We start from the raw sequence: 22,912 nt of genomic DNA on the forward strand, positions 1-22,912 counted from the left end.
TTTTTTTAAAATATATTCCAATTATCCTATTGAAGGCATTTTTAATGGATATAGTGGATTTATTTCTGGTTCATTTTTAATCAAAAATGCACTTGGCAATTTTCTGATTGCGTATGCACCATTCAAAAGAGGCTGTCATTGACAAGGATGCTTGCCTCTTTCCTGATGAATGTGCAGTTGCTCCTTTTATAGAATCAGCATTTAAAGTAATTAAGAAGCAAGAAAAAATGCTTTTGCTTGCCTCTTGAAAAGCTTTGACACTCTTTGTAGGACACAAACATCAGCCAGTCATTTTCCACTTAGGATACTGGTGTACGGCTGCACAGATTTCTTTTCACCAGTGTTTTAAAATCTGTTCGGAGTTTTTAATTGCTCAGTACTCAAAGTCTTTATAAACAATTCGACTTTGCCAATTTTTGAGCCACAATAAAATTAAATAAAACTATTTGGTCACATAAATCAGGTTAAAATGTACATTTGTGGCTTATTTCAGATTTTGAACCTTGATGAAACCCTGCTATTCTATTATGCAATGGAAAGGGTGAAATATTTTAATATGGAAAGGTACAGTATCAACTGTAAAAACACAGATGTATCTTTCTGTGTCTGTTCCTAACAGAGTGGGTTTTATCTGTACAGATATCCTGGCAGTCAGAACATGAAGGATGCCAAACATTTGATATGTAACTCTATCAAATATAAATAAACTACATAAAGTTTAACTGCAGTTCAGAGAGGTAAATTATGTAAAGCAAGCACAGGCTGCATTTTAAATATCTCACTTAAAACTAATCTAACTTCTTGTATCATATATGACTATAGAGGTACCCCTTTAAACATGTTATTTTTAAGTAACACTGATAATGCTAAGACCAAAAATGTTTTTTAATTCTTGTTAAAAATGTATCATTTACATTACTGTGCCAAAATAAAAAAAAACTGTTGTCTTCAGGAATATAATTTCAAAGCTGTTGGTTAACTGTAAAATGTCATGTTTGTTGATTTAAGAATAATGGTTTTTAACAAAAAAAAACAAGTTGCATCCACAAACACACTGTTTAGAAGCACAAGGTTTGTTCAGAACTATTCCAAATATCGAACACAACGTCATCACAATGGTGCCCATTCATTTTAAACCCTTCTATGCATCACATTACAGTACACCAGAGCACGAATCACTGAGGCCTTACATAACAAACAGGCACTGGGGGGATATACTGCATATGATTGTAAAGTGAGTTGAGATACCATGTATGTGCACAGCTGATAGGAATTTTTTTTTTTTAAAGGATCAGTTTTTTTGCCACTTTGTGATAATTACTGTTCAGTCTTTCAAAGAGCAACAGCATTTTAGTGCATCTGTGCTTGCTAGGTATCATCACATGGATCACAGCCTTACGCACATCCTGGTAAAGGACACCTTAGTTATTTTTGCCGCCAAATCTCTAATGTCTTTTTAAATTTAAAATATAACCATAGCCTTAAATAGCAACGCTTCGAACAAGACTTCCATTCACTTGAGCTTCTACATTGGGCCATGTCTATTGTATGAGAAACTGCAGCTTCGGTTTCAGGCAATAACTTAATGGGTTTGGTCAGCTTTAGAGAACTGTTTTCCTACTGAAGTCAAGAATGGTACATGCATACAACCAGCTGGGGTGAATATTCCATTCATTTATTAACAACGTAACCTGTGGCACATCATTCCTTATGTTATTTGTTATACTAATGTCCTGCAAATGAACTCTACGTGTAAAAAATGAAATTCACTGGATAAGTACAACACAAGCAATGGAAAACTACATGACAAGATTGGTCAGACGACTTCTTTTCTCATCATCTTTGCTCCAAAAAGGCAGATGAAATTCGGGGACTGAAATGACATTTCACGTGTCTTTTAATTCCAATGCATTTTAGTCAGACAGGATTCTGTGACCATTATCCCATCAAAATGCAAGAGTGCATAAAAGTGTATAAAACAATTATCCAGCTCCTTCTCATCTTAATCCACCCAATTATAAGTGGTGTAACAAGAAAATAAACCTATATTTGTTTGTTGAGGTACATCATGTTTTAATCATATAAACAAAATTTTTTAAAATACAGAGAGCCTAAGGTACATGGCAAATGTTAAGTGAAGATTATCTCCACAAAATACACCTTCAAATGAAGTAAATCCGTAATGACTCATGTTAAAGCTTTAAAGTGGAGGATGAAACAATTAACGTAATACTGTACGTCCCACAGCCACCTGAGGTTCCATTGTTTTGAGATGTTGATCAGTGTGATGTCCAGAAGCAAAAAAATAATAAAATAACAAACAGACATCTGATCATCGGCACAACCAACCACTGATCACCTCCCACTAAAATCAAAATACAGCATTTTCAGCAACCATTTCCACCTCACCAATTACACTATTTGCATTATTTTTTGATAACCAACTGAACTGTTCCAGGAAAAAAGAGACAGGAATGAGAAGATGAATTGCCGAGGGAGGGAAATTTCTCACTTCCTGAGGAGAAGCCTCGTATAGCCCTGAACCTGAGTCCCTCCCCCCTTCCCCATACTCCACCCTGGGGGCTCTGTTTGGTGCCAAGGCAGCCATTTCAATTGGGACGGGAGAGCAGAGATCACATGGACGATATGGAAGTAGAAAGAAAAATGTCATTATAGTAAGAAAATGGTACACTGACTGTGCAGGGGGCAAAACATAAAAAGATGGCTAGCATGTTGAGCCCTGGTTCATCCTCAAATCTCTGGAAGCAGGCAAAGGAAAACTGGGATTATTTTTAAATCCCCCCCACCCCACCCCTTCGGAAAGAAATTGTCAAAATGTCTACCAAAAGCTGAAATACTGCATTTTGAGCTGTATGGAAAAAATACTTGGTGGTTTTAATACTCCAGATGGTAAGGCCAAGATTATATAGGCCAAGCCTGTGCTGTTTTTATCATGTATGTTTTATCTATGGAAAATATTTCCACAGAGCTTCCCTCTTCTTATTTGAGTCTGAGTTTCATTTATGTTGCAATTCACGATTATCACAAGCAAACCATTTCTTTTCAACCACAGCTCACACCTGCCTTCTTCATTTTACACTTTCTCACTAGACCCTGACCATTCCTACACTGCCAAACAGACATAGTAAATTCCTGTGGCCATACATTCCTGGAAAAATCCATTTCTGAAAAGTTGAAAATGACATTGTAACACAATTAGTTCATCATGTTGCCTTATCATGACTAGGCAATTTCTCCATGCATTACTGAACTAAGGGCATTCAAAACTAGAACTTTTCCTCTTCCTTTCACAGTTTAACAGCTATGGAAAATTAATCTTTTTTCTGGCAGAAATTAAACATTTTGGCTAACAAAATCCTAGAGGCAAACCAAAACGCTCACTATTCTGAACCATCCATAACGTATTTAGAATTTTATTTCTTACCACATTTGTCAGACTGGAATTACTGTGTTCTGTTTCAAATGTCAAAAGACCACACTTCCCATCATTACTAATATAAAACAATGCTGCAGATAAATCAGAGGTTTCCTCAGCTGTGTTGAGAAACCTCTTCCTGTACACACATTTGTATCAGGAATTTACACTGTTGTTACAAATAATGAGTAACATTCCATTAAAACTAAACAAAGCAAATATGGTTGACCTGATGGAGTTTATTTTGGGAGCAAAATATAAGTATGAAAACTATAAACGAAACTACTAAGATGGACAAGGGTGCAAAGGAGTTGTTTCAGATTTATATAACAAAAGAGAAAGATTTAGTTTATGGTACTAGAACAATAATGTACTGCTTGAAAAAAACATACATTTCAAAATTACTACATTAATAACTTCTACTTCTTTAGACAGAATTCCTAATGTATTGCATTTATCATAGCATTTTCAGGCAGAAGCACTGTATTATTAAATAATTATGTCGAGCATGCTGCACATGAGTCTGTATTCCTGTTTCACCTTGACTCAGAGACAACAGATGTGATACTCTAAATACATACAGGAACACATCAAGGAAATGAAATGACTTGCATGAAGCTGGTTTGTTGTTAGCAAACAAACGTGTTTTACTGGAATTTCTACAGCCAACATATGGTCTTGGTTTTAACAACTTCTAAAATAACCGGTAACAACATCCACCACCCTGTCTAGATACAAAGGTTAGATCAACTACAGGACCATATGTAAAAATACTCCACTCACAGAGCCAGCTACTTTTAACACCAATGTCTAGTTTAATTAAAGCTAAATACACAATAATGCCAGGAAAAGAAAGCAAAAAACATGACATGACAGAAACAAGTGGTTCATTATAATCGAACCACATATTTGAAGTATAAACACGGGGGAAATTTGTATGTGCCCTGTTGTACTAAGAAAACGAACTAAAACTTCTTCTGATCCTGAAGCTATTCAGCCCTCCAAAGACCAATTCTGCCCTTGGAAGGATGTGTCCTTAAACCTTCGAAGGTATAGACATAGTACATAGTAATTCAATGTAACCCCTTGGTCATCAAGTCTGAAATATAAGATGTATAAGTATGTGTCTTACTCAGTTCGCACACTAAAAAGAAATATCCAAAACAAAAATACAGGAAAACAATAAACATGTTCTATTTTCTTTCTTCAAACGTCAATGTTTGAAGTTGAAGTATATAGTACATACGATGCAAAACTTATTTTGCTGCTTTGGATACAAATTTGAGACTCAGAGAACCCCCTAAAAATGTCCATGAGGCTTTATAAAACCACACTAGGAAACCTTTTCTTAGCCTTCCAAAATAAAACACCAAATAGGAAAATTAATAATATTAATAAAAATTAACAAAAAAAATTAATAGAAGAATATATGTTTATTATTATTATGACAAAGTTAAACAGATAAAATTCTGGCGTTTGCTCTGGACACCCAAAACTCTCAATGTTAGTCTCACCTATCAGAGCAGCTAAATTCACAGCGAAGAAAGTAGTGCTCCTATATAATTAGAACCTATTCAGTCACTTTTTTCTGTAATTATTATTTAGATTTTTGTCCAGAACATTGACAAAATCTTCACAGTTCCACAGTAAGGAGGCTGGGTTTCTGACATTTTGCAAATTGTCAAGGTTTTGCTTTTGCATATATGTTTTTACTGTAATGAATGGCAAATAAGCAGTTTGTGATCTTTGAAGAGAGTGCAGCTTTTTATTCTGCTACATTAGGAAAATGGTCTTAGAAACAAATGATTGTGTTGACCAACTTGTAACACACTATTTTGAAGGAGAAGTTGTCTTGTTTCTTATGATATATACTGTATAGTTTTTGGTTCTGTGTTTTGATTTTGCTTCTAGAAACTGCTGAAAGTTTATATTTTTGAGTTCAGCGCTGGTTCATAAATTTGTTCATTTTTTAAAAAATAGTTTCACTGCTGTGAAAATTAATTTGATGGTTGGATTTAGAGGATTTTGGAAATCATTGGTAAAACTGTGTTAAATGTTTAAAAATATATTCTTTATGATAACAAAAGTGTATTGTATAATTATGTGCTTGTCACGCCCACATGCAAAATGGATGGAAATAAAAGCATTCCTGTCTTTTTATACAGTCAATCCAGAAAGAAATCCCTGAACTGCCAGTTTCCGTCTTCTAACTATCCACTCATCCCTTCCCAGACCTGGTGAGGGTCAAAGTGCTGAAGAAAGTTACTGGTGACAACATGGTGAAGTGCATAAGCCTTTGAACTCATTGTTGACAACAGATCATGGGTTCAAGTCTCTACTACAGACATGGTTGTGCCAGCCTGTGACAGAAAAGGTAGTTTACCCCAGTTACTCCAGTCTCCCCACTGTATCAGTAGAGATCAACACTGCTTCTTTGCAGGTAATCCCTGCAGTGGACCAGTATCCAGTCTCAGTCTGAGGATGGGTGTCAGTCATCTGCACCTCCCTGGTCAATGCTATGGTATCCAGGATGAGTTCTGGCCTGATGAACCACATCGCTACAGGATGCACCAATTTTTTGCCTCCCAGCAATGACGTTTACAAAAGCAGAAAAGAACTGACAGGATTTTGTACACTAAAATTAGAAGGATGAAAAATATTAGCAGATCTGTGATCGTAAAAAGCCCAAACGTCATACAAAAAAAGTCAACAGCTCCAGCAATGACCACATCAGGTTTTTCCAAAAAATAATACAGCAAGCTGTATGATATAGTGTTTTTTGTTTTGGAGCAAAGCACTCAATAGGGCATGCTTATTAAATGTTCCTTAATACTGTATCCATAAAATTAGCACAGGTTTAGTTTTGTTTGCGAAAGGTCTATGACATCTACTTGGTATATTTCTTTGGTTATACAGATTTGGTCCTATGACAGTCTCATTGAATCACATAACACTTGAATGCACCAGAAAACATTTAAAAGCATCTATTCCATACCTATGAACAGCAGGAAAAGATCTATGGACATGTCAAGGGAATTTTCATAACAAAACTAAGGATGACAGTAGTCTGGTTTGTGAGAGTGAAAATGATAAGTGTGCACAGTGGGTACCAGATTGAAATCTGCTCTCTGGCCTGAGTTCAGGTGTCATTTTCAAAGTTCCCATGTACCAGAGTAGAAGGATCTCAACATTGATCTGAATGTTTCTATCTGTTGTTTTCTATCTAAATGTTTAGGATCTAAACATTTAGGAAAGTAACTATTTGTTACTGCATACAATTTGACAATGCATATGTTCAGCTAAACTATAACAATATACTACCCCAAAGCCGAAAACAGGGTATTTAGGTTTTTTTTTTCCAGATTCAGTACTGCCATCATAAAAGCAGAAAAACATCATTTTTACTGGATGCAAATTTATAATAATATTCACAGCATTTTGAATTTTTTCCGGTAAGTGCAGAATCATTTTCATAACCAAACCTAAAGCAATTTTTGGTATTTTCCATGTTGAATTTGAATCGACATTTTGAAGAGCTGGTGAATTTTGAAGAACCTCTTCAATTATCTGGAAAGTTTGTATAGAAAGAGGACTTCTAAAACATCTTCTGAGAGTCAACAGACAGCAGTACATTTAGAATTCCAAATGGAAAGATATTTCTGCATGCCAGGTGCTACTCTGACAACCACTGTAATCAGTGAAGATCAAAATATGGAAACATAAGCATAAGAAACATAAGCATAAAATGTTTCCTGTATGTCATCAAAACTGAGGTCAAACAGTAGCGTATGACATACAAATACATTTCATTTCCATGGAAACTGAACATCAGTTCTCTTTATTGAAGCAATAACATGAAAGTGATATATTGTCCTGCTATCTTTCATTTCCCTTTCTAAACACAGTGTCTTATCATGTCCCACAGTCTGATGATAATTTTGTGGAGAGCAGACTCTGAGGAAGGCTCCAGTCTAAGACACAGATGTGATTTTGCTTTCTGTTTGAAGGGAGCTTATTCCTGTTGCTAGGAAGTAAATCCCTAGAGTAATAATTTACTTTGGAAAAAGCGGGTATTTGATTAGAAGTACACATGAGGTATAGTATGTGATATTAATTCACACACGGCAGATGATGTACCGTACCACTCATCACAAAATCAATGAATTGTAGTTCTGGGGGATTTTTTTTATATTTACTAAGGCATATCAATGTAAAAACAGCTCTGGAATATTCCATGCAATTTAGGCGCTAACAATACTATATCCAGTACAGGTCTGAAATGAGATGAACATTGTTGCTGAATGAATGAAATGTGTGTTTCAACTTATTTGAGTCTATCCTTTAGCTAGATATTGAGATATTAGCAAAGATTACCTAGATAAGGATCTAGCTAACAAAAACACCTTAACCACTGTTAAAAATGTTTAACTCAAATCTGAGATCCCCCAAAATTCTTCTAATCCTGTTTTGGAATTCTGTTGACTTTTCTAAATTTATTTTTATATACAGAGCCATTATCATAAACTCCTTTACCAATAATATGATCTGCCTTATGCACACGAAATACCCTATGAAAGGTCACAGTACTGTAGACCTTTGTACTCAGTAGCCTAATGTTGCTGGCTACACTATACTTTACTTTTTTTGAATTTAACTCTTTTAAACATGCAATATTTTGACGAAGAGTTTAGAAAAAAGAAGTTAAATATTACATCATAACTTGCCTCATTAGACTAACCTTTAGAATGCTTCAGAAAAAAATGTTTATCTGTTTAAAGTAAATATTTCCACGTTGGCCTGTTTATCTATTATCCATTGGTACATTAGTGAGTTCAAAAGAGGGTGTTTTTCCACCACGAACGGCATATTTATGTGGATATACCATCACTGGGTGAACACAATCTACCCTTATAAGGACAAGAATTCTATCCCTTTTGGAAGTAGAAGAAAGCAAAAAATATAAATTGGCAAACCACCAAGATTTAAGTTTTGGCAGGCATTGCAGTGAGTACCGCTGAATGTTTTTTAGTTTAAGAAATACATTTATACTGTATGCATTATCAGGCATATAAAATGTATATATATAAATATAGTGTATATTATATAATATTGTATAGGCATTGCAGTGAGTACCTCTGAATATTTCTTTAGTTTAAGAAAGACATAAACGATTATTAATATTATATTATTTATATTATATTTATTATATTATATTATAGACAATAAATGAGAATGCACATCTGACAACTGCTCCACATCTGCCAATGATGACACACATCTGTGCTGTAGCTGTTGCTTAGTAACCTTTTTAAAGTTACAGACACTGACAAAATGCACAGCCTCTTACAGAATGGGAAAGCAATAGCCTGTTTTAAGAAATACAACATGACTAATTTGAAAGTAAACAAACTATGCACAGCAATAACTAGAAATAGGTCAGAGCTTGGTTTAATGGGTTTATCACTGTTAAACCAAAGTAATTATTTAAAGTAAATTACAACAACATTAATAATAATAATAATAATCCCTCCTTATTGCATGTAATTCCCTAAACAAATCAGTATACATGAGAAATAGATCTAGCGATCACTCTCCGCCTACTCCTGTTGATAGTTTTAGGATTAATTTTAAACAGAGATTAAATATAGAATGTGATTTAAACTTTTGAGCAGTGCGATAAAAATACAGTCCTTGATGTAATGTGGTTTAGTGCCAATTCTATAAAAGTGCAAGCAGGAGTAAGTGTGTAAAATGGCACATGAACAAGAAGAGAATTATTAACTTAAATACCACGGTTAATGTAGAATAGGTTCAAAGTGCTTACATAAGGCATTCCAAGAGCAGTCTTGCCTTTCCTTTTTCAAATGTAATGTGAACGCCCTGTAACTGAGTTTGAATGCACTGAGACATGACATACTGTACAACCTTAATACAGCACTCTTCTAATGAGCCAGTCCAATGGTTATTTTTTGGGAAATGTAGAAATCAACACTGAATGGTTTTTTTTTAATGGAGAACAGTACTATCAGACATTTTTAAACACATTTGTTCCCTGGTCTTAAGTTTAACAAAATAAGAGGTATTGGTTATAAAACAGCAAAGTTGATTTTTACACTTCCATTTTTCTGAATTTACTGAGAAAAAAATATTCTTCTTTGTAAACCTAAAACCTGACTGCTTTACAGAAGCACTAAAACCACATGTGGTTCCAACACTTTTTTTTTGTTTTGTAATGCCAATTAGTGGGAAAAAAGAACTGCATTCTTAACATGAAGCATCATGTGATCAAGGAGTAAATTAGTTGTTACAGCAGAACACAGAGCTTGAATCTACTAGTCCAGATGACAAAATAAACTTTCTCAATAAAGTATACCTAGAAAAAATTAAAATAATGAAAAAAATAATTTCAAGAAAACTGCTAAAATAACAAGGAACCACAGAATAGTACTACATCCAAAATACATACCATAGATGAAGCCAAATAGAGAATTAACTTTTCATTTGCATTTTCGTTAGAAAATTAGAGGCAAGAAAGAAAATGTAACAGAAGTACAGAAAATAAGTTTCTCTAAGTAAGTATAAGTAAAACAATTAATTAGTAAGTATAAGTATAACAATTTGCCTGCTTTGTTGGACAGACTGGATGCTGTGCTATTGTGTGGTGAGAGAAAGGAATGCTTTAGGTTAAAGAGTTAATTTAATAAAATACATTTAACTATTGATCAATTTACTATGTTGTAAAGGCTCTTTATAATATTAATAAAGTATATTTCAATACAAAAAATACAAAAGTTTAGATACATACTATAAAAGCCTTACCTGTGACCTATCCCTAACACTCTAACCCTAACCTAATCTTATCAGTACTGAATACCAACAAATGGGCATTTAAAATTCATATTATGGGAACTCCAAGAGCCATTACCATCTAGAAATACTGGATTTACCATACAAATTTTAAAACCCCTCATTAAGAGGTCGTGAATGAGATGAAATGTTATTTTGCAGAATGCACTCCTTTCTTTCACTATCAAAAGATCAGCTCAAAGCTTTAATGGCACAAAGATGTTTTCCGACATGAATAAACCATGAAGCGTCTGAAATGATTCTGTTCATCACTTCCAGAAACTTGGGGGAGAGGGTGGAGAGTCTCCTTGCTGGGGTTATTTCTGGTTTATGTGTTCAGCATAATGAGGAACACGTGCCAAGACACAGAAGGCAGCTGGGATTTTCTCATGTTCTTGGCTGAAATGTGCCACACTGTCTTCCTGAAATGTGTCAGCACTCCTAGGCTGCTAGGCAGCACAAGCCTCCGTGCTGGTGATGCTATGATTGGTGCAAGTCTGTGTGATACTCACCGTGATCGTGTGCAAACGCCAGCAGGGAATGTCCCGTCAGAGTCTGGGCCAGATCGCTGTAGCCTCCGCAGTGCTCTGCAGCCCCATGGGCAATAAAAACCAGCGCTCTGGAAGTAGGTCAGAGGTAAGAGGGAAAATAATCAGCTCGTGTTCACATGGAGATCACCTTACCCCACAGCCACCTCTATTCAGACGCCCAACTTTTCCCTGCTCCTCTCACCCGCACTGAGGACATATTCATCAAACATTTACCGCCATCCAGCTAAGTTTACACCTGTTGGGTTTTTATTTTTTGTGACAACACAATAAACCTGAAAAGTGTGGCCTAATTAAAGAGATCCGGTAGGCAGCTGGAATGTGCCAATTTCTTTTAATAGGGGAGTTTCATTTTGCTTTTAGCAGAAAGTGCTGTTACTGTACGTTGGCGTGGTGGAAACTGAGACAGGAGCAGAACTGTTGGATGGCAAAAGAAATTACAGTACTAGAAAATGCACATGTATAGCAACCCTGACAGTGAGAATGACAGGCAACAATGACTCGGTGACAGGTGACACTTTGAAGCAGTGGTATTTATACAGTATAAGTAGGGCAGCACTGTGGGGCAGTGGTTAGGGTTCTGGCTGTTTCTCTGAAAGAGTGTGTGTTCACTCTGGGTGAGGCACTGCTATTCCTATCCTTGAGCAAGCACCAGAACAGCTCCTCTAAAATACCCAGCTATTCAAGTGGGTGCAGATAAGTGGCTTTGGATAAAAATGTCAAATAAATGGGTAACTGTAATAATGCTGCAAAGAACTAAAGGTAACTTTTGAGCGGTTCTTATCTAAGGCTGAATTTGTGTAGATGTGTGTATGTTTTGCATGCAGACATCGGAGCAATGTAAACATGGAAGTCAATGCATCTACACACAATTATCATTATATACCGTGTCTTGACAAACCTATTCCTGCTTTTCACAGTCAAAGCACAAAACATACTGTATATTACAGTAACTTAGGCTCCTTTTCAGTATGTACTTGTACCAGGAGGTTCAAGCATGCAAGAAATCAGTTCAAAAAGAAATCCAATAAGTTTATGAAATAATTGCAGTTCTTTGCTTTTGCTTATTACACCTTGAATTTCCTGCCAGTCCATTTTTGTATTTGTACATTTCATTTGGCAGATGCTTTCATTTCAATTGAAACCTATCAAGATGTAAAACATATAACAGTAGTGTCACTGTTGATTCTGCTTGGTTTCATGATATTATGTGTACCGTAGGTTGAGTTCTTACAGCATTGTGTTGTATGTTTCTTTAGAAAATGTCTGTTAGAAATTCCAGTACAGATTGCTCATAATGCCTTTAGTAGAATTGGAACACACACAGCAGCACTGCAAAAAAAGATTGTGCCTTTTTCTCCAAGCTCCGTTAAAATGATACAAATGGTAAAAATGACAGTGCAGCAAATGAGTCAGCTTTCCATACACTCTAACCACACATCAACCCACTGATCAATACATCAAAACCCACTTCCACTATACTACAGCTGTGGAAGCAACAAATTGTTTCAGAATGAGTCTCCGAAGGCATAAATAAGAGTCAAACCAGAGAGTGGGAGAAGGGACTGAAGATATTTGGCTGTCAGAAACGTGCATGTTCTGCTCAGAAGCAGATGGAGTGTGTGCATTATTTTGAAAAATCCAAAGAAAAGCAGAGGATATAAAAACAGCTGGTTGCAGAAAGTTGCGATTAAACCAATGCACACATGAAATAGCACACTTCTTCAAAAAGCTGCAGGGGATGTCTCCCAAAACATTTTCAAACAAGACCTTATCTATTCCACAACACAGCCCAAAAAGGGAGAAATGCCCAGCAACACTGAGTGGCGCTGCCTTGATAGTCACACTCTAAATCGATCACAGGAAGAGAATTGCGTAGGGTGAGGGTGTGAGTTTTGAAACTGAGAGAATCAAACAGCACCCTGAAACCCACTTCAAGATAACTACATTATTATCGCTTATGTTCCTGTAACTAAAAAAGTTCAATCATATTTTCTTTTTAACTAGTCATCTTTTTTGCCTATACTTACATTTTTAAGCTCTTTTAAGTCTTTTTATGTTAAACAGTATAGATCATTAAAGTGAATACCAATACTGTAGCGAACAATAGCAGCAGGTAAAATAAACATCCACTGTGAAACAGTCCATTACACATAGTCAATCAATAATTCTTACACTGAATGAGTTTTTCCTGATTTGGTCAAAAGCTCTGTTCTTTGAAAATTATAATGAAAGTAAAACACGGGTCTATTCTAGGAAATGTGTTTTCATTATTTAGGTGTTTTTTTCTGGCACGAAGGCAGTATTCAGAATTCAAAAGACCAAAACATCTTTTGAAATACATTTCCTCGTATGGAACTTGCAGGGATCAGCCTCGACTTAACTCTTTCATCACAACCATTAATCAAGCACTGAGGTTTTAGATTTAGAATATTTAAGAGTAAAACAATAAAAAACGGAAACTTATGGCAGCCAGACTTGTTGTGTTCTGACCATGTCTGGCCAAGGGCGCATTAAATAAAATACTTGATATTTATGAAACTTTACATTCCCAATGGTAAATTTTCATTTGCACAATTTCAAACTTTTACACATCAAGCCTACAATTTCTCACATGGCATAGTCTTTTAAAAATTGGGCTTTCTTTCTTTATTGTGGGGGGACTGTTCTTTTCTCCAGCATATTATGAACCATAATGGCCCACAGCACATACAATATATGAACAAATCAAGATATCCGAGCTGGCAAGGACAAAGTGTAGAAAAAAAAGATATTAGTTTTGAAAGAACTGTGTTCCTGACTAGAAGTTCTAGTTCTTGATGTAAAAGGGTATTTGCCGTTGTTGGGGACACTTTGTATGCTTCTTCTTACAGCACATACAACCTACAATTCTCCAGCCAAAAAATCTAATACACATAAATAATACGGACAAAGAATTAACATAATCGCATGTCTTGACAAGCACATCTGCCCTTCCACTTTCTAAGCACTTTATCCAATACAGGGCTGTGGAGGAGCTGAAGCCTATCCCAGCAAGCAAGAGGCTCAAGGCAGGACATTCTGGAGCCCCCTGAACAGGACTCCAGTCATTTGCAGGACACACACAGACACAAATGCAGACACGCATACACTCACACCAGGGGTAGTTTTCTCAGGAGCCAACTAACCTACTTTGGAGTGTGGGAGGAAACCCACGTGAACACAGAGAGAACATACAAAAGCCACACAGATAGCATCCTGGGTCTGGAATTGAACCCAGTGCTGGGAGGCAGCACTGCTAATGACTGGCCACCATGCTACCCCTTCAACAGAAACAACGTGTTTAAAACCATAAAAATGGAATAGAGTTTGAATGAAACATTAGTCAGTATCAGTGTGAATTTTCTTTCTTCTTGTTTCTGTTTCTGCTTTACTGTGAAGGGAAACAAAACTGCTAGACTAGGCAGGGCAGTTTAGGAACAGCACAACAAGTGAAGTCACAAAAACATTTTTATAAAAGCCCTGGATGTTTCCACTCTTTGAGACTATGGAAAACAAAATTGTGAAATACCTTATTAAATTAGTAATAAGGAGATGTTTAACAACATATTCCACCAGATACAACCACTTAAGAAAATTTTAAAATTACAGAATTAAAAAGGCTTAGGCAACATTTTGTGGGGTTTTTTTTTGTCTTGACCTATAATCTTCTGAGAAGCTGACAAATAAAAATGCCTGTGTATTATCTTGGAGTCACTTTCTCTAGGATCTAACAGTGTTTTTTCAAAGAGAAATAATAACACATCTCAGTAAGAGATAGTCTAGTTTAGAGGAGTATGGCATTTACTCAGAGACAACTTTCCTCGGGTGTATTCACAAAGTCTAAACATCTGGCTGAGGCTGCTGAGGCTCTTTTCACTTCAAAAACGGCCACATACAGTAGTTTGTCTTTTAATTCTTCAAGAGGTGTGTGCTGAAGTCAGACTCTTGTGTATACAGTATTTACAGTTTGAGAGATGACGTCTTTCAGAGGTTCATTACTTTAACGTCCTGTGTCAGGTCAGCAAAGGCCTCATACAGTATGCCTCTATACGTTAGCCAAAGGTGTTCCACTGGTTGTGAGAAAATTTATTCTCCTATGGAAATAAGCAATGTCTGACATGTTTAGACTGTTGTTTCTGTGCTATGACGTATGCTACGCAGCTGGTTACATAACACCAGTGTAACTTTATAAACAACAATTAAAAGGGCTAGATTATGACAACTCAGAGGTCCTGAGCAACACTGAATCATACATTTTAAAACTACTGCTATGGAAAATCGTGACTCATCTAAAAAGAAAACAGCATTATTGCTAAGATATATTCTTCTTCATTGCCTGCTGGATCTCTTACCTCACATTGCATAGGTTTTGAATCAAGACACGTTTATTCTTGCCAGTAACTTTTTATCAGAAGACATATTATTGAATTCTCTGGAATTACCTTTAGCTGCCTTTTTAATATTGTATAGAATAATAGTTAATGTAGTCTTTGGGCAGCAAAGGGGTAGTATAGTGTAGCGTATAGTATACTGTATGTACCTCTGTAGACTCATGTCTGGCAGGTTGTGGGTTCAAGTCCCCTCTGGACACACTGCTGTTGTACCATGGAGTGAAGTGCCAGTAGCCCCAGTCCACCCAGCTAAATAAATGTTGACCAGCACTGCCGGGGAGTAATCCCTGCTAATCCCATCCAGGAGGAGTCAAGTGTTCGTTTATCTGCTTACTGCTACTGACTCCAGGAATGAGCTCTGATGAAGGCTTCACCTGTGGGCTCTAGCCCTAGCTACACAAATATATATAGAATGAATGTAGCCCTGTGTGTAGCCCTGAGAGCTGAAGAATTAACAGAGAGTCTACATGGGGAGCACACAAGACTAATTAGCGTGAAAGAGTTGCAATATGATGAAATATTGATCCTTCCATTGATCCGCTTCCAATTATGAGTCTACTGAGCACAGCAGCCAGCATTTAAATAACTGAATACCGGCACAAGTCAATGAGAGATTTCTGGTAACTGGAAACTGCAGGATTGATGAATCTCCCTTTGCTTCTGTATCTGGTTCACAGATTTCCTCTAAACTATGGCCTACTTTTGACTTTGCTGAATTTGTATATATACTGTATATTCAGTACTACCGCTAATACAGGGATGTTTTTCAAATCGGATTACTCCAGTGTGAACATTTTTATCATATTTCTCCTGTGACTGGGACTGCCTGCCAAGGGTATAATTCATGTTTTAATGACTTGGCATGTGTTTACCGTTCTGTGACTTTGCACCACTTGTTCGCTGACAGCTAGATACGCATCCTCTAAAGGCGGCTTTGTCTTCTGCAAATGTTCTGGAGCCGGACAACAGTCATTCTGACAAAGAACCTTCTATAACATTTGAAAATCATGCTTGCCAGACACTTACTGGCTGCTAGTAATTTAGAGCTGAAACCACATGCCAAATAGATGCTATTCCATACAAGACGGATCTCACATTTTAGGAAAAGCACATAAAAAGACATTATTTGTGATTAATGGCTGTCATTTAAAAAAAACAAACACAAAGAACAATGTCGAGAAAGGTCTTGGATGTTTAACTTGTTACAGAGAGACAGAGCTCTTATGGTTCACCGAATACAGTGGTGCTCGTTATTTCTTCATATAAGGCTTTGTTGCTCTCCTTTCATTTCAGCTCAGAGGCAGGATGTCTGCCTGCTACTAAGAGTTCACAGAAGAAGTCACAGGGTGCCTGTGGTCCAAATTTAAAAATATCTCCCTCAACGAGAAACGCTTTCACACGACCATTAGGTTTAACTGAAAGTGTTTTTCTAAATCACATTTTCGAAACATGTGCACTTGCCTTCCTTCATTTCATGCATGACAAGTACTCTTTTGGGATGTGTCAGTCTCCTCCCATTTCTGTATTACAACACGCATGAACACAGTATTGGTGTTTGCAGTAACAGACAATGGCGACATGGGCAGTTTACAGTTTGCGATGAAATGGCAAGTGGAAAGCAGGTACTGGTGGAGTCTCTTTTTAACTAAATAAATATCCGAATTCCAATCTGCAGGAAACAAGCTAAAGCTTTGCACTGTACAAGTTGTTATGACACCTTAACAGAATGGATTTTGCATCAGGTTTCAAAAAATGGCCTAAAACCTCAATATATCTTCAAAGCCTCTTTGAAATTTACGTGTTCTTTGATTCTCCTTCAGTAGGCCCTTAGCAGAACTGGTTGTTAAGGTATAGAGTTACTGAAACTGTTTGAAGGGCAAATGAAAGCTTTAAGAAGAGGTCCAACTATACAACTTGTATAGAGTAAAATTTCAGATGTTTTTCCCACAAAAACATGGCATTACACCTACTTAGCAAAAAGCTTCGACATGCACTGCAGGTTACATAGATTGCTTCTTTATAATGATACTTCCTTAAATAAATCCTAAGCACTCTAGTACATTGTAGTCTCTCATTATAATTTTCCAGCCCACAGTGAGTGCAAAACAGTATTTAGTACCTAGTATTTACAAAAGAAAAAAAACTAGGCAGACACAAATTATGAATAGTGCAATGTATTTAGAATTCTTGTGGGTTAGGATAAGAAAATATTATGTGTTGTATGTGACTGGCTCATTGACCAACAATTAAGAGACTCCAGGGGGGACATACCTAAAATTTATATTTAATATAATCCACTGTTTATATAACAAGTACTATGCTGTACCCAGTTCTCCATGTGCAGAATGAACTCGAATTCAGAGAGACAGGAGCAGAAGGGAAGAAGACAAGACATTATTGTTTTGTTCTGAAGTAACAAACCAGTGATATGGCAGTTGCTTCACTGCTTTTGAGGCCCTGGGATTGATTCTGGATGGGGACACCTCCTGTGTGGAGTCTGTTTCCATAACTTTTTTCACCTGGGTTTTTTCTATGCTGTAGTGTCTTCCTACCTTTCAAAGACCATAAGCCGGCAAAGGTACAGTAATTGGTATCCCTAAATTGTCCTAATTTGTCCTAAATCATCCACTTTAAAGTTCATGTACTGTATGTGCTGACATAGTCCCAGCTGGTGTCCTGTGTCTGCTGGGTTTGGCTCTGTGTTGCCCTGACCCTCCGTAAAATAATATACATAATGGATGGATGAAGTGACAAGAGTGTTACTCTTTTTAACTTCCAAAGCTATTCACTTGGCACTCACACTGTTAAAACCTGCCGTGTGCCTGGTAGATTTTCAACATGCAGGCAGATAGATGTCAAATGCTACAAAAAAATCACTTTTGAGTGCCGTGGAAGGCTTGTAATTAGGACCCCACGCTTCCACAGAAATGACTCAAGAATTGCAAAATGCTTTAGCTCAGAAAACATAGAGAAGGCACTGACTCCTGCTGACAGCACCGATCAGGTACGTGCCATAAAATAAGAATGGAGCACTTTGTGCCACTTTTGCTTGCAGAAAGCAGATTTACAACGCAAATGTCCATCTTGAAGGTCGGTTATTATTGATATACAACGTCTGTTTCAGAGAGACTGCTGAGGGAATGTCAAAAGAAAGTAGTTTCTGTATGTGTGTTTAGTGAAAGATTTGACATTTCTCAAAGCTTTAGTGTATGGTTATCGTGGAGCAGCTGGAGCAAATAAGACAGTGCACTCGATTTCACAGTTTCTGACTTGATTCTGATAACCCTCAATTTGGTTCAGAGCTCTATTATTATTTTCATATTTCAATGTAATTATTTCCCCTTTGCATTTTAATATTTGGTATCTTTTAATTTTGTTCTTTAATGAAAAGAACTGTTTGCATTTGACCATGAACTATTTTGTACAGTAAATGGACATGTACATTATCTCTTGGATTTACAAAAGATTTGGATTGTCAATTTTCCAACCTTTTGCTGATGAATTACCCAGATCTGACGTTTCCAAGACATTAACAGAACATTTCTTTAATTTAATTCCTTCCATTTTCTTAATTCTGGAGCATTATCAAGGATTTTGTCATATGAGAGTCTGTGAATATCTGTATTAGTCTGCTTATAACGAGGAACCAGTGACAACCTTTATGAAGAGGCACTTCCCAGGAAAGGGAATCTTTAAGTCTATAGCTCAAATTTAGTATCAAATGATGCAACTTAAAATCTGTTGCAATGGCATTTGGAGAGAAAACTGAAAGCTATGTATATGCATCGTTCTTGTCAGCTGTTTGATTTTGACAGTTCATTACTCATCCACTTACTATGTGTATATGTGAACGCATGGCACCTGTGTATCAATTTCTCATCCAATATACCATTTTTACAGTATAATATATGACAGAAATTACTGGCTCTGCCTTTTTCATTGACTGTCACGCACTGCTACACAACAATTAGTTTATTTTCTTCAGGGAACCATTTCCCAATTATAATATTTTCTTACTGCTTATTTTAAAAATTTTGCTGTGCAAATTTGCCTGATCTCCTATAGATTTAGGAGCTTAATTTTTGGTGTTTAAGTGTCTTTCCACTTCTGTAATCGTGATGGACCACTTATGAAGTCAGTCTGAGACTAAATGTATTGTATAGAAATTCAAAGGGATCATAAAGACTGGCTATATACAGTAGCATTCATTTTAAATTGCAAATGAACAAGTAGAGGTTAATTCCAAGCTGAAAGGTAAAAAGAAAAAGAGAAACACAACACTTCCTATGTGGAATCTTTCTCAGGTATGCCAAATAAATCTCTGCTTATTCCTTTGTAGCTTACATGCTGACAAAGCCTCCAACTCTAACCCCTCATGAATTTTACATTTTTTTCAAAAACAAATATAAAGAAATAAATTGATGAGCATTCATCCTCTTTTAGAACTGCAAAAAAGCCCTGAACAAAACAGTAATTCAAACACAGCACAAACAAAGCAAAATTATCTACCAATACTGTAAGATCTCTGAAAATGACAACAATTGTGCTAATTTTACAAATGAGGTACTTTAAAATGACATAGCAATATAATATTTAATTTAGAACTCGTTCATGTTGTTTTTGTATCCAAAAACTAGATTTCGGCTCTTAAAATATCTCATGTACAAATTATAGCTTGGTGTTTTTAAATCATCAAAATAATTTTCCTTCATATTTGGACTTCTGTGTCCAAAATAAGAAAAATAAACTTACAAAGGCTTTTTTACAGCCTATGCAATTTCAACCTAATGTATCTTAATATAACTAACTCTACTCCAATGATCAAGTTTACCATGAACTTTGGTGAACGGTGACAAGACTAAAAACCATCTTGTTCAATGCTAACTAGCTGTCACCTTCTTGAAAAGGCCATACGTATGGCTTAAATGCCATACGACAGACAAGAAAATCCTTGTTCTCTATATATTAGACCACTGAAGAGTATCACAACTTTAATTCCTAGATGATTGGATTAGAAACACAGGTAGAAAGGGGCACAGAGGTTCACCACCACTAACAACATGCTGGAGAGCTCTGCCCTGAATTCTTATGTGAAATAGGAATAAAAAATTACTGTGTGTTTCTAGAATCACATTCAAATCACAAAAAATGCTATTTGAGTGCCAACAAAATACAGACCCTATTTGAATCTAAAATACCACTAAGACATAAGATATGAAAGCTCAAGTATTTACATAACCCTGCAAATAAGGTGGTATTTTCGCTATGTGAGTGTGAAAAATCAAGTTATTTGTTCTTCTTGCCTACCAATACCTCAACTTTGCTATTGCTTTTTTTAACCTGGTAAATTTACACATAAACACAAGGGAATCCTCTAAATGAAGGGTAACGAATTTACAGTATGAGGGGAGGTGAAGGACAGCCACAGAAAACGCCCCAGGGTAGACAATTTCAATGGGTATTGCCTTGCTCGCAATCAGCAAAGATAAAAAATTCAAATCCCGATAATGCAACATTTCTCGCACATATATTAAGATAGATGTGCCTCATGTAAGCAAAGAATATTGTGTGTGCAAGTCGCTGAAACGCCCACGGACAAATGTTCTTAGTTTGCATTTCTAACCTGCTCACAATGTAGATTGTGTCTTGCCAGCTAATAAAAATAAATGCACGTTTCTGGATCATCTTCGCCTTCTAGACTCAAAACTAGAGGCCAGTTCCTTATGCCTCCAGGAGACTTCCTATTTCACTATCTACTAACAATAAAACCCTGGAATCTACTGAAAAGCTCCGCAGACGTACAACTGGGAATATGGACACTCACATAGCTTTCACCACATTTTCCATCTGTTCAGGTTCTGTTCCCATTTCTTCTGAGATCTTATTTAAGATCTTTTCATTGCCATTTAAGCAGTCTGTTTATTTTAGGTTTACAATGTAGCTCAAAAGTTTTTACTTTCAGTGCAGTATTATTTGTAATGAACACCATATTTAAAAAAAAAAATTGAAAAATCTGATTTTACACGTGTGATAGTCTGCCTTCTGTTGAACATAATGGAAAGCACATGTTCCTACTGTGTAACACCTAGGGGCCTGTGCTACCTTAAATAGGACTGGAAAACATGTCCATTACCCTCGAAACAGATCTGTAACTCCCATTTTTATTTTATGAACACAAATGGCAGAATATTTTTCTCATTCTGAACATGCTTTCCTCCACATTTCAGGATTTTATTACTCCTTAACCGAAAAGGTTTAATAAAACTGCAACATCTTGCTGGGTTTAGCAGAACAGAGAAGCAGCAGGGCACCCACTTATCTGTCTATCTGTCTACTGTAAATCTCTGCATTCAAAGCAGGATGAATTGGCCTGTGCCAAAATTCCACTCATCTGCATCTGTCTTTCAACTGTTCTCCTATGCATTTCTGCACTACAGAGGTGTGTGTGCAATGGTTCAGGCTGGTGAATTCTGCCATCTCTTGCAAAACAGCACGATTTGAATAGTCCACTCTATTGCACTACTTGTGTTTTTCTCTTGTTGCTTTTTGTTTGTTTATACAACAGGTAAACCTAATGACTGTAATTACAGGAATGAGCTGTTTTTTGTAGAATTTATGTCATGCCATACTGTAACTGTGGAGTAATTCTTCTCACTGAATAATTTATCTACAGCTTTTCTGTTTGTTGGGAATTTCTAATATAACAATTAACCTGGAATTGCTATAGAACAGAAATGTGAATCATACTTGGAAAAAAAAGCTCATTCACAGTAAATACTTTTAGCACTTGTGAGAGTAGTATGTAGAGTATTTTCACTCTGTCCCCTTTTTATAACATGAAAAAAGAAACAGACGTTCTTCACATTTGGAGATGCTGTTGCAAGCATGCATTTTTGTGTCTGTTTGGTCCATATCCTGTGAATGCTTAATCTTTAAGAGCAATAAAATTACAAGTGAAATAATTGTTTGTTAATCTGATTAGAAGCTTTGCTTATGTGACCAGTAAATAAATGGATTCTATTCAAAGTAGAATCTGGCTTAAAAAATGAAAAAAAAATCAGAATATCACTTTAGAACAATGATATATATACTTACTAACTACTGCTACAACTTGCTAATTGTGGGATAAAGCTGGAAATTCATGCCGTAAGAAAAAAAGTGTCAGACAATAAATATTACTAAGTACCTGCACAGCATGATACAGACAATCCAGAAAAAGAATGAAGAGCACTTTTCATTGCTGGATTAATTGGTAAGGCGTAGGAACCGTCTGTTGTAGTGTATTAGTTAATATTCTAATATTGTATTAGAAAATATTTTCTCAAAGTTTGAAGGTGGATTCAATTTATATCACAGTCCTACTGTACTATAAGTAGAATGAAATACTGTATGTCTTTAAAAGGTGCTTGAAGACTACCAATGTAAAAGGACATGTAACAATATTAATGAGTTGTAAAAGCTTTTATCCATTATCGGTTGATGTCTTACTTCACTTAAAGCCAAAGAGCTGCGGAATAATTGTTAAAAAAGATTTGGAGCAAAGCTTTACTGAAATGTAGATTTCCTACCATCCTGCATCCCATGTACAGTATCTGGAGGTCAATGCACATCAACCATTAAAGCTCTTTTTATTGTAGTAACGAGACATTTACGACAAATTAGGTCCGATC

General features: G+C 36.2%; 1 protein-coding gene across 2 annotated transcripts in view; it reads right to left on the minus strand.

Annotated features, from left to right (window-relative positions):
• mgll (monoglyceride lipase) overlaps positions 1-22,912 on the minus strand; it is a 53,109-nt gene that overhangs the window by 24,902 nt on the left and 5,295 nt on the right. For both annotated transcript variants that reach the window (XM_088916533.1, XM_088916532.1), the window contains one exon: positions 10,795-10,901. In XM_088916533.1, the coding sequence (XP_088772659.1) occupies positions 10,795-10,901 (107 nt within the window). The remainder of the gene's footprint in view (positions 1-10,794; positions 10,902-22,912) is intronic.

This window comes from Atractosteus spatula, chromosome 5 (genome assembly GCF_055471065.1).
Source record: "Atractosteus spatula isolate fAtrSpa1 chromosome 5, fAtrSpa1.hap1, whole genome shotgun sequence".
Classification (NCBI taxonomy): Eukaryota; Metazoa; Chordata; class Actinopteri; order Semionotiformes; family Lepisosteidae; genus Atractosteus; species Atractosteus spatula.